This window comes from Mesoplodon mirus, assembly GCF_964341445.2.
Source record: "Mesoplodon mirus genome assembly, chromosome: X".
Classification (NCBI taxonomy): domain Eukaryota; kingdom Metazoa; phylum Chordata; class Mammalia; order Artiodactyla; family Ziphiidae; genus Mesoplodon; species Mesoplodon mirus.
Window position 1 is genome coordinate 94937506 of NC_138981.1, and position 19899 is coordinate 94957404.

The 19899-nt window shown below is 38.5% G+C and overlaps 1 protein-coding gene across 3 annotated transcripts in view; it reads right to left on the reverse strand.

Annotated features, from left to right (window-relative positions):
- AMMECR1 (AMMECR nuclear protein 1) overlaps window positions 1-19899 on the reverse strand; it is a 108519-nt gene that overhangs the window by 5797 nt on the left and 82823 nt on the right. For all 3 annotated transcript variants that reach the window (XR_014292559.1, XM_082610678.1, XM_082610677.1), the window contains exons 3-5: window positions 16267-16381; window positions 2492-2582; window positions 996-1092 (exon numbers count right to left, since the gene is read on the reverse strand). Coding sequence is in view for 2 of the 3 variants with exons in the window: in XM_082610678.1 (XP_082466804.1) it covers window positions 996-1092; window positions 2492-2582; window positions 16267-16381 (303 nt within the window). In the remaining variant the exon portion in view is untranslated. The remainder of the gene's footprint in view (window positions 1-995; window positions 1093-2491; window positions 2583-16266; window positions 16382-19899) is intronic.

Sequence of the window (19899 nt, forward strand, 5' to 3'; positions counted from 1 at the left end):
CTCTACCTTTTGGGCCATATTTTCCCCAGTGACCACCTTCTCTATGTACACTGAGAGACCAACCAAATCAGACTATCGAAGATTCCTTAGAACTTGCCCCATACTTCGCCACCTACATGCCTTGACTCACCAAGTTCTGTTTAAGTTAATCCCTTTTCTCCCCCACTCTCCACCTGTCAAATATTCTACTCATTCTTCAAGCCCAGCCTCACATCTACCTCCTCTTTGAAATTTTCTGTTATCCTCAACCCCCTCCTGGAATTCCTCTTTCCCTACTCTATGATCTCATATCATCTATCACATTCTGCTGTATATTAATAATTATTTTTGTACATGCCCTTCTATTCTCCTAGAATATGAACTCAGAGAGGGCAGCAATGCAGGCATTTTCAAATTTGTAACTCCTCAGAGCTGAGAATAGTCCATTTTTAGACTATAGGCATTCAGTGTGGTTTTGTGGAATTAAAAGAAATGGAAACAGCAACCATTTCCCCAAAATGTTTGATATTTTCCTTTTTAAATAAGTACCCCTAGGAGCCCGTGCAGAAATTCATTTAGCATTTGTGAGTCTAGCTCAATTGTGTTTTTCTGCAAGCTTTCTATCACTGCCAAAATTCTAAGGTGAAATTCAAATTTGAGGACTGCTTATCAGGATCCTGGGGTTCTGCTAAGCAATGTCAAAAGCTGGCCAATTTCTAATTCAGGCAACTTTCTTCAATAATGTAGTCTAAAGGCTCAGAGGGCTTGCTTTAACAAAGCCAGAGTAAGCCCACAGAGCTACGATGCGAAGGATGGGCTCATACATCATATGGGCTTTACTGCCAAGCAGAGTTCATTGTATTCACCCTCAGTACAGCCCTGCCATTCATTTCCACTCTGTTTCAGAAAAGAGAAGCAAGTATAGTTAGAGAGACCAAAGAAATCAAAAGGTTATAGGTATACGCATCAAAATGTACTACTGTGAACAGCCTTGCACTAGGAAATGCCTTCTGTACCTGGTCAGTTTTATGGTTTTCCTGAATTCATTAGTAATCGGAGCTTTGTATCCTCCTTTCCTCAGTAAGGAGTCTATGGTCTGAATATGGTCCCATCCTGTGGAGAGCAGACCAGATAAAATACCAGTCAAGCACATATAAACAAGCACCTTTGGTTAAATACAAAATGACTGTAGAGGTCAGCTATCATTGTCACCGACCCCTTTGGTCCTAAAAACAGTCACACAGAAGAGCTAAGATTTCATCCTGTACAGAAGCAGGGACACCACAGCACACCTTAAATTCTAGCTATCCCTGCTGGCTAGCAACATTGGCTACTTTATCTCAACCGCATTCGAAGGCAAGGAGCCTAAGAGGCTGGCTGGCAGTAACTGCTTGGTCGTGTCTCAGTAACAAGCCACAAACATTGTACTCTCCTTTAACGGTGACATTTTTAAAAGGGGAGGAAAAGCCTCACTGAGCCAACTCAGTAGTACTTAGGACTCCCACACTAACTCACGGTAATCACCATTTCTAACCATATCTTCTGCAGGCTATCAAGTGCATCTGTGTGCAGCGTTCAAAGGCATCTTTATGGGTTCTGACACAGGATGCACACTCATACCCGAGGCCCTCGACCTCTTATGTATGTTTTACAGAGTCAGTAGAACTACAGAATTAAGAAATTTTCGAAAGCAACCCAAATAAATCTGCAGATAGCTGCTTTAAAGACTAACGCTCTCATTTGGGGGTTTAATGATATTCAATTTTGTAGTTATATATCATATTTATATGAAACAGATATGGGAAAACCAAATTACCAATGCTTTCTGATGAGAAGAAAAGCTCCATGAGATAAAGAAGGGGTATTCATTTCAACTAACATGAAACTATAATTTAGTAGTGGCTAGAAAGGACAAGATACTACAGAGTGAAACGTTATTTTGTGTTACCCTGGTAGTTCATAAAGGTTTGTGCTATATCTGTAAAATCGAAAAACGTTTGTTGACTAGGAACATATAAAACACAAATAGCTCATGTATTCTCAATGCTCCTTTTCTTCATGGGACACTTACAATCTTAATAGTAGCAGAAGGAGTAATGGCAACCACCTAAGAAGGGAACATTTGATACTGACAATGAACGGTGTGGCTGATCGTCCAACTAAAGGCTTGTTTATGCCACAAGGCTACAGCCCAGTGGAATATGGGAAAATGGCACTTAAAATTCATAGCAAACCATCGCCTAAAATAAAGCCCAACTTTTACAAATCTATGCTTTTTTTGAAAGCATACTTTTATATGTTTTTGCTGCCAAACTTCAGTGCAGAGAGTCAACTTCTGTGTAATTCACCGATTTCATACAGACATTGCAGTGGCAGCGATGGAAGAGTCATTTCTTATAATCTGACAGTAGTCAATTACCAGATATAACTGCAAGGTCAGATAGCGCATTTCAGTATGTATTATTTGTTTAAATTCTTCACTAGATCATATGAAATAAAGTACAACAGTGACCTTGCTCCTTTGCAACCTCCGGTAGGTAGGTGGCGGTGCGTTTTGATCCTTTTTCATTGATGAATTCTATTCTAATGCCATGTACACCCACCTGAAAGAAATTGGCAGATTTATTAGTACAGTCTTCTTCATAGAAACAAAAAGAAAAAGTTATAATTTAACTTTCAGAGAATGCAGTTCTTCCTTTCCCCTTGCTTTTGGAAGGGCATATCTGTTTTCTCTTTCAGAAACACTGACTTTGAGGATTGAAGGCCATTATGATGGCCATGGAGACTTGAAAACACTGATTTTTGCATGTGCCCAGCATGCACCGGGTTATGCCATTCTGTTTGGAACCAGGACCACCATTCTGGGGCTGTGTGTAGAATAAGACAATTGATGATGGCAAGAGTCCTGCCCCCGCCCCCAAATTGTGGCTCATGACAATGAGGAACTAGACCAAGGGAACCGACTTCAGAGAGATAGCAAGCAACCATCCTGCTTTCAGGGATAATCACCATTTCAGATTGAGTTCCAAAACTTCTGGGACTGCTGACTCTCTTCCCAAACTGTCTAGTCTCTTTGAAACCTTGAATTATATGTAGATAAACAAACACAGATAAGCCTGAAAAAAATCTAACAATCAGATCCTGCATCGTCACCCATTACGGTATTTCTAAAAAAATGTATTATGGCTTAAAGTGCACAGGTGGCAAACCCTCACTGTATATCTACAACACTGCTGCCAAATCCGAGAGCAATAAAGATTTCAAATGACTTTGGGGCAGGGCATTTTTACAGTTTCTTATATACTAACCCAGAGACCACTATAACTTTATTATGTGAAAGACAAACTTTTGATGGTACCCTAAAAAAGGTGGTCTCCTAAGTAAGTGTGGGCAATTTCTTGCTAATGTTTTAAGAAAGTAATCTACTTTTTCTTTAATTAGCATTCAATCAAAAGGAATCTGTCCTTTCCCGTCAAGTCTCACATAGAATAGTGTATAGTGCTAAAGATCACAAAAAGTTCTTGTCTTCTTTATATACATTGATAACAAAAATTACATTTCAAAAGTATAACAACTCCATTCTGCTCTCCCAAATCTATGGTTGCCTTAGATCAAGGGTTCCCAGGTGGAGTTTAAGGTTGTCCAAGATCCAGGAGGGAAGATGTTAAGACCAGGTAAACATTTTTACCAGAGAAAGGGGCTTCTTTTCAGAGCAGGTGGCTATATCCATTCATCTGTATGGAGGTAATAAAGGTCTAGAAGAGGAAAAGGGGTCCATGAAAACTTCTTTTGTTTCTTCTGCGCTTAGCCTGAAATTTCCCAGTTTTTCAGGGAATAAGAAGTCCTCTGGAAAATCCATTTTATTTTTTCCCCAGGTCTTCACACATCCATCCATTAGAGTCTGTCAGATTTTCTGAGCAGTTGATGTTTTTTTTTATTAAAGCCTATCTCTGTGGCTATTTCTTCTACCTAATATCAGTATTCTTATGAATATCCTTCTGCTGAAAATGCAATCAGGGCAGCTGTTTAAAAACTAACACAGTAAGGCCTCTCATACCCTGTGGGAAATGACTATGGACAGCTGAGAAGAAATATGAATGCTTAGCTATCAGGCATTTCCAGGATAAAGGACATCTACTAATCTCCCTAGTGCCTGACACGTTATGGAGACAATGACAAATTTGCAACAGTTTCTGTATACTGACTTTCTGATCAGTGACTTTGAAATTTTTTCCTTCAACAATATTAGATCCTTCATAATTTGTTTTTTAAAACATATGGCATAAATAATTTATGCTCCCATCATTCACTGAGGTGAATTCTGCAACTTCAACTCAGTGTATCAAAAATCTGTCATGTTAAAATTGAAAAGAGTTTTGGTGTTTATTAAGGTGTCTCATTAAAACTGTGAGAGGAAGACTGTTTCCCTGTCTGTGAGATGAGAATGTTAGACTCAATCAGTGCTGTTTAATTGGTATGGGGTCGGGGTGAGGGCTGCGAAGGTTATCAGAATTTCAGGTTTCCTGCTTCAGCAAGTATAGTTTGTAAAAAGAATAACTCCCCAGGTGATCTTTATTCCGGGTTAACTAGATAACCTCTAATAATCAGTCTAGCTCTGACAAACTGTGGCTAAGTATTGGGGGGAAAAAAGTGATTTAGGCAAATTGGAGGTGATTTAGACATAAATCCTTTCTTCATAGGAGTACATTCTGTGCTATTCAACAAAAATGACAGAGATTTTGAAGCCTAGTAATTTAAAAACGAAAAGAGGTAAGACCAATTGCATGGTATGCAAATAATATCTTAATAAAGATATATGCATATGAAGAGGTTAAGACCAAACTGGAAGGACATGTTGACCAAAATAAAAATTACTCATGGATAAAACTGATTTACTGTTATATTTTGAGAAGGCCCCCACCATCAAATTTGACATGAAAAAAATTACCCAAATTCCCCCATTTTGAATTAGTACCACATTTATAATTTTTAATTCTTTTCTGTGTTCCTACGATTCTGAACAATCGAAAGCCCCTGTAAATTTCACTGCAGGTATGGTGATATTCAAGTGATTCCTTTGTGAGAAATAACTTATTTCGTAGGTCAAAAATATACTCCACAGAGATATAAAGCCAAAGCCAGAGTGACTCACTTTTTTTTCAACTAGTGGAATCAGGAGAATGGTAATAATGTTCTGAACAGAATCAAAGTATAATAGCCTTTTGTCACCTGTTGAGCAACAGCATCTTGCTCCCAGAACCACAGACGCCACCAAGTAGTCATACTGCGCAATCAAAACAGGAGAGTGGAAAATGGCCTGCTGTGGAGACTGACCCAATCTGGCCAACCTGTGGAAATCACTGGCTTTGCAAATTAAGTCATCTCCACTGAAATGAGCACCAAAACTAATTCTGCAGTGTTGGAGGGAGGCATCTGTCACAGCTGCAACTCCAAAATGGAACCCTCGTGTATAATAATTGAATCCTCCCTTCAACAGACTGGAGAATCCTTCGGGCCAGCAGCATCCCAAGAGACAAAGGCTCTAGCTGCAATGATCAGCTAGTAAGAGATCAGCTAACCAGGGGTCTGGGATTCCTTGAAGCAAACTTGCTAGAAAACTCTATCGCAGTAACTTTCCATTTCTCAGGATGGATAAGGAGTTAGCATATGGGAAAACTATGTCACCCAACACCCCTAACCACCACTGCCCAAAGTACAGCCAGGTGAGCAAAAGCTGGAGACGTGCAAATCTAGCCTTATCGGAGTCTTCAGGTCATTTTCAGAATTATTAGAAGGTCTGGGGAGAAAAATGCTTTCAAGGTCCATCAGCTGTGATAATGTCCTTTTAATCAAGACTGTACTTTTGCTAAGCAAAGCTATAAATCAACTCGAATGGTAGCAAATTAAATGTAGGACTTATAGATAAGAGGATATGGAATTAAACAGAGCTGTATCTGTGTGTGCTGTGAGCGAACATTAAGAGCAGTTCAACAGATCCCTATTTCATGTTAAAAAGAAAGCCATATTTATTCTGAACCTTTCCAAAGCAAGTGATTTTTATTAATGCTATTATACAATCTTTTGTTTTTAACATCACCCAGAATGATTAAATATCAAGATTAATGTTAGGACCCTAAAATATATCTTCATTATTCTGGAGTTGATTATTCAGTGTGGGGATTATGCATCCCCAACTCCCCCTGGCCTCGGCCTCATCCTCTTTCCTCTCTTGTCCATCTCTCTATTTGTTCACTGCTCTATCAGAGAGCATGTGGGCACAGGGAAGAGATACACGCAAATTAATCAATTTTGCTACATAGTAAAAAGGTTTGGTAGGAGAAGAGATTATAAATAATGGCTAAAATGAAGCTTCTAGACTGTCTGCAGATTTCATTTATCCTTGTTATCTGGTCCCTTGTTAGAAATGTGGCTTCATTTAAAACTATTACCCCCTAATGCAGTGACTCTCAATGCAGGAACATTAAAAATAAGTGCCCTCTCCCTCCTCATTATAATACATAGTCCATATTATGCTCTGCTCAATTGCACAGAGTTTAAAACACCCTAGTCTGTCTATAAGGCAAGTGTTAGTCCTATAATTCACTAGCAGCACTACAAAAGGGTCTCGCTTTTACTTGTGAGCCTAATCAGCAAGCCAACAATCTGGATATGCTGAAACATGAAAATGTCATCTGGCTAAAAGCATCAGTGAATATAAAATGTGCTCTGGTTAAGTGGAGTAGGCTCCATGCAAGCCTTGGACCATTTGGGTCCCCAATTACCTACACAGTCCTGACCCTCAAAGCTAAATCTGCCCCTGATCACATCCTGGCCAATAAAACCAATTTACTTCCTCAGGTTCATCCTGTCTTAGCAATGTCACAGTTAGTCCCACTCATCCCCATTTTCAGAACCAAATGTTGGGTTTCCCTGTAACGGTATGGCCATAGCTCACTCCACTGATTTTCAGTGGGTTCACCTTGAATAAAATAAAAAATATCAGGAGGTCAAAGAATCGAAGGTTTGTCTGACATGGCTTTGTTGCTGATATCATTTGGCAAAACAGGCTTTGCAATTAACAAAGCAGCCAGTCGCTGGTCATTCATGTAAGACTGACCTGCCAGGCTCAGTATGCCAGTTCCATTGAATTGAATGGAAGGACTCTGTTTCTAAGGAGAGGACACCCCCTAACTTCTAGAGGCTGGCATCATAGGAGACACACATGCTCTCTCACAAAACAGCCTATGGTACCATGGACAGAAACAAACACTGCATTGGACAACCCATGGGTCTGACCCAGAGTCTGGTGTTTCTAATATTTGTAGGAGGACAAAGCCACAAGTGATATTTTTGCCTGAAAGCACAAAACCCATAACGCAGCACCTTCAACTCATTCACTCATAGCCCCACGGTACCTTTTGCCCCATCCCCAGCTCAGCCTTCTGCAGACTGACTCTTCCTCTTCCCAATGAAAGCAAATTCCACATAAAAGAAGAAAATACTCCAAACTTGGGTCTCCACCAAGAAGAGTTCTTATTTGAGCAAGAAAAATTAGCATTTTCATCATAAAGGCTGATGACAATTTGCACAGATCCTAATGAAACACTTCCCCCAATCCTGATAATGTCGACTACACAAAAATAATGTCGACTATGTATTAATTGTCCAGATCTGTCCATCAAATCCTCAAAGTTGTGATTCCTCATCACTTTAATCCACCCATCAACTTCAGAAGTAAGTCTGAAGTTTTGAAAGTGCCCATCTGATTAACAATTAACACTTAACAATTAACAATGGTTAACAATTAACACTTCAGAATCTGGCCAAATAATAAATTTTAAAAACAGTGTTGCTGCAATTCAGGGTTTTTTTCTCAGTAATTTTTACTTTTGTAAACCTTAAAAATTATAAACATGGATTTTTTTGTTTATAAAAATAGTGCATGCATATTACAAAAAAAATCCCTTTTGAAAAGTATAAAGGAGAAAATAAAGATGACGTGTAATCCTAGTACCATCTAGAGACAACTCTTGCCTTCGTGACTTAAAAAATAATCTTCTCTTGAACCAAATGAGATGTCGCCAAGGATTATACTGTTAGGCTGTTTTTATCCATTATCTGACCAGTTCCTGTAGCTGTACTTGCTTTCAAATCTCCTTCAAGTGAGAAGCTCTTAAAAGCACAAGAAATACTACAAAAATAAATCAAAAAGGGTAATTGACTGCAAAACCATCACTTGGGCACAAGTAACCTTTTAATATATTCTACTATAAAAACTCCACTTCACCATCTACCTCAGCTGAGGTTTTTTTTTTTCCCCCTGTTGTTATTTTGTGAAAGCAACTGCAAAGGTCTCCTTGACCAAAATACATATAAGCTGCTCTTCTCTAAAATCCCTGCAAATCAGGCACCTTTAGCTTAGAAATTAGTTTGGTCTCCATGGACCAATTCTTGGCTTTTGCAGAGCTTACCAAAAGACCAATTAGTGCCAATTTTGATTCATATACGAGATGTAGGAGACTTAGACATCTTGTCTATCAGGAACATAAGGCTACCAATTTATTTCACAAAGGCCACTGAACAACAATCTGAAAACTTGTATTTTAACTAATAGATGTGAAGCTCTAAAATACCTGGACTAGCTAATAATCACCCCCATGAACTCTGAAAGAATTAGTTAAGATTTTAAAATAAAGCATGGCTAATGAAGAGGTACCCTGAAAAGCTATGAAGCCAAACATGTTTATATATCATTTGCAGTGAAAGAAACTGTTCTTACTCTAAGGTTTTGCAGGGAACAAGAGACAGCTCAGAATGCAATTAAGGGAAAAAAATAACCCTATTCTCTGTAATGATTAATTATAATGAGCATTCCTTAAAAATTGAACATCCTGAAGCTTTCCAAGGAAAGTTCAGGCAACACAGGTGACCTTTAAATAAAAAGCCTGCTTTTTGTCCAAAGTTAGAAAAGTGCATTCCTACCATTTTTTAAAAGGGAATGAGGAAGGGGGTGACTTTACAGACAAGGAAACTAAAGTAATAAAATTTTCTTAAAACCTAGAGATGTGATTTAGTTTGCTTTTCAAAGGCTGGGGGAAAAACACCTCTTGCAAATGTACCCAATATAAAAATAATGTTTGCCTGATAAGAAACTGAGAAAAATCTTATACACATTACAACTGTACATTGAGTATCTGACTCAATACGGTGTTACTCAGTCTACAAAAGAGATTTGTTCCTAAAAAGTTCCATATGGGTTGAACTTATGTAAATGAATTAATCTTCAAGTCATGAGGAGGATAGTAAAGAAACCCTATAGTGTGTCCTTCTGCAAAGGAAAATATCTATTTGTAAAGTGAATAATCACTCCCTAATATGTTTGCTTAATTTAGATTTATACATATAATGTTGACTTAGAGGATGATGCAGTAATATAATAGAAGCATATATGGTTTAGAATAGAGTATTTTTCTTCCTAAAGAAAATCCTTCTGTGAAAAAGAAATCTAGAATGTAAAAGTTTTAAAACTGAACTATCTTTCACTTTGTTGCCTACATTTAAGTTGGCAATGGCCATTTTAAAAGTTAGGGACCTCTTATGACTTCTAAACGGCTAGCAGTGATTGATTCCCTGGAAGTAAAACAAAACAAGCCATTTTTAAATCGGGAGTCACAGCGTCACACTGTGTCAGCATCCAGAGAAACCTTAGGAATTATCTAGTCCAACTTTTCCAGCTTCCTGGTGAGGAAACGGAGATCCAGAAAGGTCACCAAGCTGGGTAGTGGCCGTTAGGAAGAGAACCCGAGTCCCCTCATTCCCACAATTCAGTACTCTCTTTTTATCAAATGCCAGGGATACACACACAGAGTCAAACTGTACAGGAAAGAGTAGACAGGAATGCAACTACTAGGGAAAGGGGTGGAAGAGTTTATGGATTTGGGGGAAGCAGGAAAACGTTCCCACCACCAAACAACACACTGGGAGGGAAGCAGGAAGCGGCTGGAGGAGGCCTGAGAATGGACTACAGCAGCCCATTTCACTAAGAGTATCAATAGCCAATGGAAATTTTTATGCATTAAATCACCTTCTAGAAGTCACTTTACTTTGTTCGGCTCGCTTCCTCACTAGGCTTCTGATACATTGAATTGTTGATTCACAGCAAATTCTTTCTAGATGGCCAGGAAGCGTGAAGCATTCCTTTCCCAATGTTCCACAGCACTTGAAAAAACATTTAAAGTAGAGCATCAGGACAAAGACTAAATTATCATAATGATAGTGACATCTTATACAACAACCTCAAGGTCCCTGAGAAAATACTGTGAAAAACATTTTCTTGGATATATGAAGCCTATGTATTTTTTTTTAAAAGGCAGAAATCTTCAGTTAGAATAGAAGCAAAACATAGTGTATATCACAGCTGGGAAAAAATAACCAGGGATTGGGGGTTGACAGAACATGTACCACTAGAAGTCATTTCACTTGGTGACTTTGTGAGTCATGCTAATCATCTGTGTATGAATGGGAACACTGTTTTCAGTGGAACATTAAAAGGAGCTAGAAAAAGGTAAACCTTTAAGTGGGGAGAGAGGGTGAAAAGAAGAACATGAACTTCTAAAATATATGCAAGATAATGATGGCAGCTGACTTATTCATCTCATCTGTTTACTCATGAAGGTTGCTACAAAAGCGCCCTATTATTAACTGCAACTGACCACGTCAGAAATCAGCTGTGATCATTCAAGAGGTGTGCTTTCAAAGTGAAGTGCAGCTCTCTGAGTACCAGCAGTCCAGTAAACTTGCATGCTTTAGGGACAGAGTGAGACTGGGGGCTTGAGGTCTAGCTTTATAGTCTGGGGACAGATTTTGGGCATCACATAAGGATGATGCTGGCCAGCCCCACCCAGAATGGGTTTATTCCATGTAAGTGTTGGGTGCTAAAAAGGAACCGTCTGCCTTAGGACCACAAGTGACAGCTGTATACACAGGTGAGATCTCAGTGATTTGGGGGAGCTAGATATAGCAAAAAGTACCTTATGGTTTGTGAAAATGTCAGTAATCTATTGAAATATGATCTGAAGGTCTACTTCAGAATACAAAAAATATTTCTTCCTCATACCTTCAAAATGATCTTGTCTCTAAAGCAGAGATAAAAGATGCCTGACTACAATTTATAAAATATTTTGACGTCTGTCAGCAAATTGCTACATCGGTTCCCCACAGGATCACTGGTAGCATACTTGCTATACAAGTTCTTCTACAAACAAAAAGCTTATTCATTTATATCTTCCTGAAAATGAGCAGCTAGTAGATGATACACCTAGAATCATCCCACGAGTCAAACTCCAGGGATTGTGATGTCATTGGTTTTATCTTCTTTCAGATCTTTAAAAGGAAACACGGCTCCCAAATAGTGTAACTATACAAGTTCTAGGCTCTGTATCATTTTAGAGGACTCCAACATGCTGCACGAACTTTTCTTTCTTTCTAAAGCGCCATGTCTGTCAGCCATGCTGCCATTCAGAATTAAGAGAGTCTTGTCGATTGAAGAACACAGAACAATGGTGATAAGTTTCTGTGTTCAAACACAAGGCAGATCACTTCAGATTTCTCCCTAGGGGAGCAATTTTCCTCATTTAACAATCATTTTAGTCTTGCAGGTAGATATTTCTACTTATCAGCAATGAATTCTTTCCCCCAGTTCAATCACTCCTCATTCTTCTCATGCCTACCAGGGCAATAAGTAGATCATGATGCGGGCAATGATAAGGGAGGGACCACTGTTCCAATTTGTCTTTACAGCCTTTTGTGGCTGGCTTTTTTGTTTTTAATGACTACCCAGGCTCCTTGAGAGGCTACCTACAGACACTCATTTTAAATGTATAATTACTTCTTTGAGGAAATATAACAGATGGAAGCATTACTGATCATTCTGTCAATTCAACAGTGACTTGAAATTAATTACATCCACTTGTGAAACCATTTATCAAACATTCTTCACATTATCAAATAGAAGCATTCTAGCCTCTAAAACAAAGTCTGATGTAGATCCTATTTTCCTACTAACTGCCATCATAAAATTAGAGACATGTTACCAGAAGACAGCTCCCAAACAAGCTGAGTTAAAAACCTTGGATGGAGAGTAACTGCCAGCCCTGTGGCAGTTCACTTGTCATTTGAAAATTAGGTGTCTATTACCACTGGTCACGTCCCTCATCCTCATGACCACAGGGATGTCTTTCTTGTTGCTGAAGTTACCTAACTCTACCCTTGGGGACTTCTAGACTTTGCCCTCTCCCTGCATTGATCTGGGCATTTTTGTCCCTTTAATTAGGAATTCTACTGCAGTAACACGCTGCACCAGTGGGGGTCAACTCTCAAACTGTACTTCCACCAGAAAAGCCCTATGTTAGAGGCTTCTGCTCATATAAAACATACTCATTACCAATCCCTGACTTAAAAATTCTCTATTGAAATTCTATAATCATCTCCTGTTTCCCCCTCTGGCATAAACATATATAGCACCTTGCATTTCCGGTTAAAATGAGATACTTATGGTGAAAAGGATATTTCATTCTTGGAAGAAAAGGTGTATCTATTTGACAGTGTGAAATTTCTCAAAATGATACGTATACCTTCATAATATAGACTGACTCCTCATAGAGGAAATCCACAATATAAATAATTAACTTATATACAAAGGTAAACCATAAATGAAGACTTCCCCATAGTCCTCTTTTTAATAGTGACTGTAAATTTAATATGATCTCAGTTACATAAACAAACATGCAGTTTTATTGATACAAAGACACAGAAAAAGAAGAGAAATAATTCCAAACTATTAACAGTGGTTATCTCAGAATGGTGTGACCGCAAATGGCTTGCATTTCTTTATATTTTTTGAATTTTTAAAGTTTTCTTCTTCTTAGCATTACTATATTATTATGGACAGTAGGTTTACATACATACATATATATGCATATGTTCCTTTTTATTGTGGTAAAATACACATAACATAAAATTTACCATTTTAACCACTTTAAAGTGTATAATTCAGTGGCATTAAGTACATTCACAATGTTATACAACCATCGCTACTATCCAGTTCCAGAACGTTGTCATCACCCCCAATGGAAACCCTGTACCCATTAAGCAGTCACTTCCCATTCACCCTGGCAACCACTAATCTGCTGTCTATCTTTATGGATTTGCCTACTCTGGATATTTCATATAAATAGAATCATACAGTATGTGGCCTTTGTGTCTGGCTCTTTTCACTTAGCATAATGTTTTCAAGGCTCATTCCTGTTGTAGCATGTATCAGTACTTCATTTCTTTTTATGGCCGAATAATACTCAATTGTATGGCTATAATGCATTTTGTTTATCCAGTCATCTGTTGATAGACATTTGGGTTGTTTCCACCTTTTGGCTATTGTGAATAGTGCTGTTATGAACATTCATGTATAAGTTTTTGTTTCAACATCTGTTTTCATTTCTTTGGGGTATATACCTAGGAGAGGAATGCTATTGACATATGCTTTTTTAAAAATGTCTTTAATTCTACTTTGGCATTCTGTGTTTAAAGTAGCAATGCTTTTTCAGAATTATTAAGGATAACCCTAATAATATCATTCTTACAATAATACCATTCCATTTTCAATCACTGATTATGGTACGTTTTTTTTAAAAGGCCAAATCACGTTCTTTTCAAAAATGTAATTTTCATCCTTATTCTTTGGGAACAAATTTCTTTTATGCTAAACGCTTTAAACTATGATGAACTAACTGAAAAGGACAGTCTTTTCCTCTTAGCATAGCCATTCTGGCAGTACCTAAATCACTTTCAAATGCTTATATATTAAAAGTACAAAAATATATGTATTTTGTTGTTGTTGTTTCTTTAAAAGAAAAGCATCACTAAATAGACATCAATATTTAAACCTTAAGGGATGTATTAAATATACAATACCAAGTAGAAGCATACAGAATCTTCCAGAAATTTGGGGCCTCCCTGGTGGCGCAGTGGTTGAGAGTCCGCCTGCCGATGCAGGGGATACGGGTTCGTGCCCCGGTCTGGGAGGATCCCATATGCCGCGGAGCGGCTGGGCCCGTGAGCCATGGCCGCTGAGCCTGTGCGTCCGGAGCCTGTGCTCCGCAACGGGAGAGGCCACAACAGTGAGAGGCCCGCGTACAGCAAAAAAAAAAAAAAAAAAAAAGAATCTTCCAGAAATTCAAATGGTGATCAGAGAGGATAAGTACACCCTCAAAGAGTACACAGTACCAATTCTTAGATGTTCTACCTCCCACCCTCCCAACAGAAAGATGATACGTCTCATGAACATAAAAGCCCAATAATATCAAGGTTCATTTTAGCTGTAGACAGTACTTGATGGGGGCTAAAGAAGATGATGGTGTGCTTACCCACACCTACTTAACAACTTTCCCCAGAACACATGCACACACGTTTATGCAATGAACATTCATGTACATGCCACACGTGCACACTTATGCACACATGAATGCACACCCTCCCCCCAGAACCATACTTCCAACTCAGTGGCTGCAAGTAAGGGAAGAAGTGTTTTTGTAGCTCAATCATCCCTTAGGTCTCAGGCTTTTTCTGTTATTATCACTCCCATCCCCACCAATACACGCACAGCACCCTGCAATTCAGAAAGCAGAAATAAAATTCTAGCTGGAGAAGAGGAAGCAGTCCCCTTAAAACAGTCAAAGAACCACCCAAACTGTAATATTTGTTAATAAGTAAGGGATATGATTTGGGATCATTTAAAAATAAAGTACTGGGAATATTTATATAATATCAGTGGACTTCTCTTTAAGAAAAATTCAAATAGGAACAATAAAACTTATAGAAAACAATCAGTTAGGAAATTTTAATCCCATAAAAGATTTCACACACTCCAACTTTCCCAGGATCAACACTATCAACAAATTTTATTTTTTACTTTAGAAAAAATAATCTTAAGATGCTTTCGTATTCTAATAATGCTCCCAAAAAACCCTACCACAAAATGCAGAAAGGAACTCTTTCATCCTACTCTCTGCAGACTTTTTTAAATAGCTCTGGCATAAAAACAATGTTTATATCACAGAGATTTTTTTCAATGAAGATTACGAACTTTATAAATGTCTTTTTCTCTGTGTGGAAAAACTGAATCGCAGTGGAGTAAGTTGTCCAAAGTCTCACAAGGAATGAGGGGAAAGCCAAAAATAAAATTAACTGTCAAGAAAGTGGTCTGTCCACAAAGCAAAAAATCTCAGTTATCATGGGGGACAGTCATTCTAAAAAGGCAGTAGAATTAAACATGTTATACCATGATGATAGTCATGTCATTTATGAGTATGTGTACACACAAGAATGCCCTGTATATCACTGAATTCCCATTGTTTAATTCTTACAGCACTTACTTCTTCGTGATTGTGTATACTCCTTTTCTCTGCTATTAGACTCTAAGATGTTTATGGCAGGGACCAAACTTTAACACTTTTGTACATGTAGCACATGCCTTGAATACAGTAAGCAGTCAGGTAACATGGGTATGTTTGCGTGTAAAATTTCATAGACATACACTCAACTAACTCCCCCCAACCACCAAAACAAATCATGGTGAGAAACTTTGAACTTCCTTAACAACTCAACCCCACATACTAACGAAGAACAAAAATATGATCAATATAGGCTACTCTGATAATCCCAACGCACAGAGACACCCTAGATATATACCTTTATGTGTTAGTGTGTGTAAATACACAGATTAAGGTAGCCAAGAATGAATTCGCATGGTTTACCTGTAGTTAACCAACATCCTGTTATTATCCATGAGCTGAATTCCCCAACTGGTGTATTATCCTAACCCTTTTACTCCTTGTTTCTGTGATGTATCCTCTGACTACCTTAACTGCTTCGTGGCAGTCACACCAGAGTGCATTGGAATGGAAATAAGAGGAGAAATAAATTCCAATCAGTCCTGCCTACTACTTGTTAACAGCTTTTATGAGGTGTTGTAGTGAAGTAATAGGATAAAAATGAAGAGCAAATTCAGTTTGGGGGATTAAAACAACACAGGGTACTTTGCCTTTAAAAAGAAAAAGAAAGAAAAACTCCTTTGCTTACAATCTCATTGATCAGCTATGAGGTTTATCCAAGTTACTCTCCACCTCCATTACAATAGGAAATGGGCTGAAAGAGTTATTTTCTGGGCCTAATTTTTAAACAATTACTCAGGAGTTACTTTCATTTTTCTTTAAAAATTCTCTATAGCCTTACCTCCCAGTCCAAATAATCACAGACGTCTTCGAAGTTAGTGAGCAGAGACACTGAGCAGAACAGCCGCGGCAGCTCATCCCTTGTCATTGGGGGAAAACGGCTATCTTTAAGGGCGCTGTTGAAAACAAAGCAAATATTAAAGCAATCACTAGATATGGGAGTTCTTAGTTTCAAAGGCAGGCAATCATTTGAAAAAGGTATGAGATTTAAAAAAAAAAAATCTCATGGGCTTCCCTGGTGGCGCAGTGGTTGAGAGTCCACCTGCCGATGCAGGGGACACGGGTTCTTGCCCCGGTCCGCGAGGATCCCACATGCCGCAGAGCGGCTGGGCCCATGAGCCATGGCCGCTGAGCCTGCGCGTCCGGAGCTTGTGCTCCGCAACAGGAGAGGCCACAACAGTGAGAGGCCCACGTACCGCAAAAAAAAAAAAAAAAAAAATCTCAGGTGAGAAAGGTGCCCAAATCTTCAAATGTATTCACAGGCTCCAAAGATTTTAGAAGTCGTTATTTTTGTTCATTTAGTAGATTGTGTTTACTGGCCAATCCTGTGACCAATTCAGTTGTAAAGAGTGAATGATCAATTATATTTCCTGTACAGTTATTTCCTTGTATGTTTCCCTGTTACTTGTAGAACCTGACAATGTTTTATTTTACTTTTGAGGAGAATAAAAACCAGAGTAGTGGAAACTTGTGGGAAGACTTCTGGATCTACCACTGTTGGAAAAAATATATACATATTTCATGTTGTTAAAAAAAAAGGTTCGGGGGCTTCCCTGGTGGCGCAGTGGTTGAGAGTCCCCCTGCTGATGCAGGGGACACGGGTTCGTGCCGCGGTCCGAGAAGACCCCACATGCCGCGGAGCGGCTGGGCCCGTGAGCCATGGCTGCTGAGCCTGCGCATCTGGAGCCTGTGCTCCGCAACGGGAGAGGCCACAACAGTGAGAGGCCCGCATACCACAAAAAAAAAAAAAAAAAAAAAAAAAAGGTTCATACTAGGTTGACCAGTTACCATAGAACAGCATGTAAAGAGTTCAAAAAAAGATAAAAATTTTATTTTCTTCAAGCAAAAGAAATCAAAGAAAATGAAAATAATCATGCAAAGTACACACTAAAACTACAAGGATTTCAGGCCCCCCCTATAAAGGATAATTCAAGATATGACTCAAAAATTGTGGAACTTCAGGAAATAGGGCTAATCTTAGGAAATAAAATTATGATTAGGAGACCATTAATCACATCAATGGATTTCTGAGTACATCAAGTCTGACTGGACTCTGTAATCAAGGGTAGTGTACCACAGTGCCTAACTCTAGAAAAACCCAACTGTAAAGGACAAAAACATTGGAAGATTGTAATTCTTCCTGCAACAGTAGAACAGACAGAAAATACAAAGACACACACACCACACACACAGGCACTGTGTGTTCCTTGTACTTTTAAAAGAAACCACTTCCTGGTCAAGAAAACAAACACACCTCTGATTACACACTATATTAATGGCACTGCTGGCATTTGCGCCATCGCTCTTCAAATGTCCTATAAAGCAGAGCCAGGCTTAGAAAATGTTTTCACAGATTAATGCTTAGAGGTTAAAAACTTAGAGCCTACAACTGCTTGGGTCATAACAAAGTTCCATGACCTTCAGAAATAATTCCTTTTTCAGTGAGTTCCTCATTGTTGGATTTTCTTTTTTCCATCCCTTCCTTTGCATTCAGAAACTCACTCACTCTACTGTACAAATATACCCCTATGTTTGTAAGTATTTTCAATACATTTTGGTGTTCATTCTATCCTGCTATACAGAGGAAAATGCTTACAGAAAGATAGAGATGTTATATATAAAGCATACATGTTTTTCCCCATTCAAGGAGCCAAGATTAACCAAGAAAATCAGGAAATCTGTGATAATTCATACTCTGAGAACAGCACTTCACTACTTTATAATTTAACAACATAAATTTCCTATGGCTTGGCTTCTTTTATTTTCCAACTGGCAAATAAAGTTTTAAAAAATATTTTCAAGTTCTCATTCAAAGCCAAGATAAAGACATATATGGTGTGTGTGTAACGTCCCCCCAGCCCCAGACCTGCCACAGGAGAGAAGTTCTAAAACACAGACCAGAAGAATCCCATGCATAAAAACCCAAAGGCCGGGCTTCCCTGGTGGCGCAGTGGTTGAGAGTCCACCTGCCAACGCAGGGGACACGGGTTCGTGCCCCAGTCCGAGAGGATCCCACATGCCGCAGAGCGGCTGGGCCCGTGAGCCGTGGCCGCTGAGCCTGTGCGTCTGGAGCCTGTGTTCCACAACGGGAGAGGCCACAGCAGTGAGAGGCCTGCGTACCACAAAAAAAAAAAAAAAAAAAAAAAAAAACCCCAAAGGCCAATCACACTTTCAGTTTTCCTTGTGAAAAGCAAAAAAGGGGAAAAGAGCCTTACACATTAGAATAACATAAAATATAATTTTTAGGGTTATAGATTTTTATTGTGGTAATATACATGACATAAAAATTACCGTTTTAACCATTTTTAAGTATACATTTCTGTGGGATTAAATATATTCACATTGCTGTACAACCACCATCACCAACCATCTCCAGAACGTTTTTTATCTTGCCCAACTGAAACACGGCACCCATTACACACCAGCTCCCCATTCCTCCCTCCTCCCAGCCCTTGGCAAAAACGTTGTAATTTAAATACACTTTTATAATTTCAAATAATTATAGTAATATAGTCGCAAATGTTTTTCATATATAACAGCTTTATTGACATATAATTCACATACCATAAAATTCACCCTTTTAATGTACACAATTCAATGGTTTTTTGTATATTCAGAATTGTACAATCATGACCCCATCCAATTTTAAAACATTTCATCACACCAAAAAGAAACCCTATACCCATCAGGAGTCAGTCCCTATTCTCCCCTCCCCCCAGATCCTGGCAAGCACTAATCTCCTTTCTGTCTCTATGGATTTGCCTGTTCTGGACATTTTATGTAAGTGGAGTCATACAATATGTGGCCATTTGTGTCTGGCTTCTTTCACTTAGCATAATGTTTCTGAGATTTTATCCATGTTGTAACATGTATCAGTACTTCATTCTTTTTTAATATATTTTTTTCTGTTTGATAAATTTGACATGTTACATTTTGTAAAAGTATATCATCTTTTTAATTACCCAATAATTTTCAATTCTATGGATATATCACATTTTGTTATCCATTTATCTGTTGAAGGACATTTGAGTTATTTCCACTTTTGCGCTACTATGAATAATGCTGCTATGAACATTCATGTATGAGTTTTTGTGTGGACAATAATGTTTTCATTTCTCTTGGGTAGATACCTAGGAGTGGAATTGCTGGGTCATGTGGTAATTCTATGTTTAACTTTTTGAGGAACCATCAAACAGTTTCCCATAGTAGCTGTACCATTCTACATTCCCAACAGCAATGTACGAGGGTTCCAATTTCCCTGCATCCTTGCCAACACCTGTTACTGTCTGGTTTTTTCATTATAGTGCTAGGCCTCCTTTAATGAAAAGGTTTTTGTATCTAGCTCTAGCTTTTACATTAAAAAAATACACATGTTGAAGTTGTCATGCAGTTAATTTCTCAACACTTTGAGGCA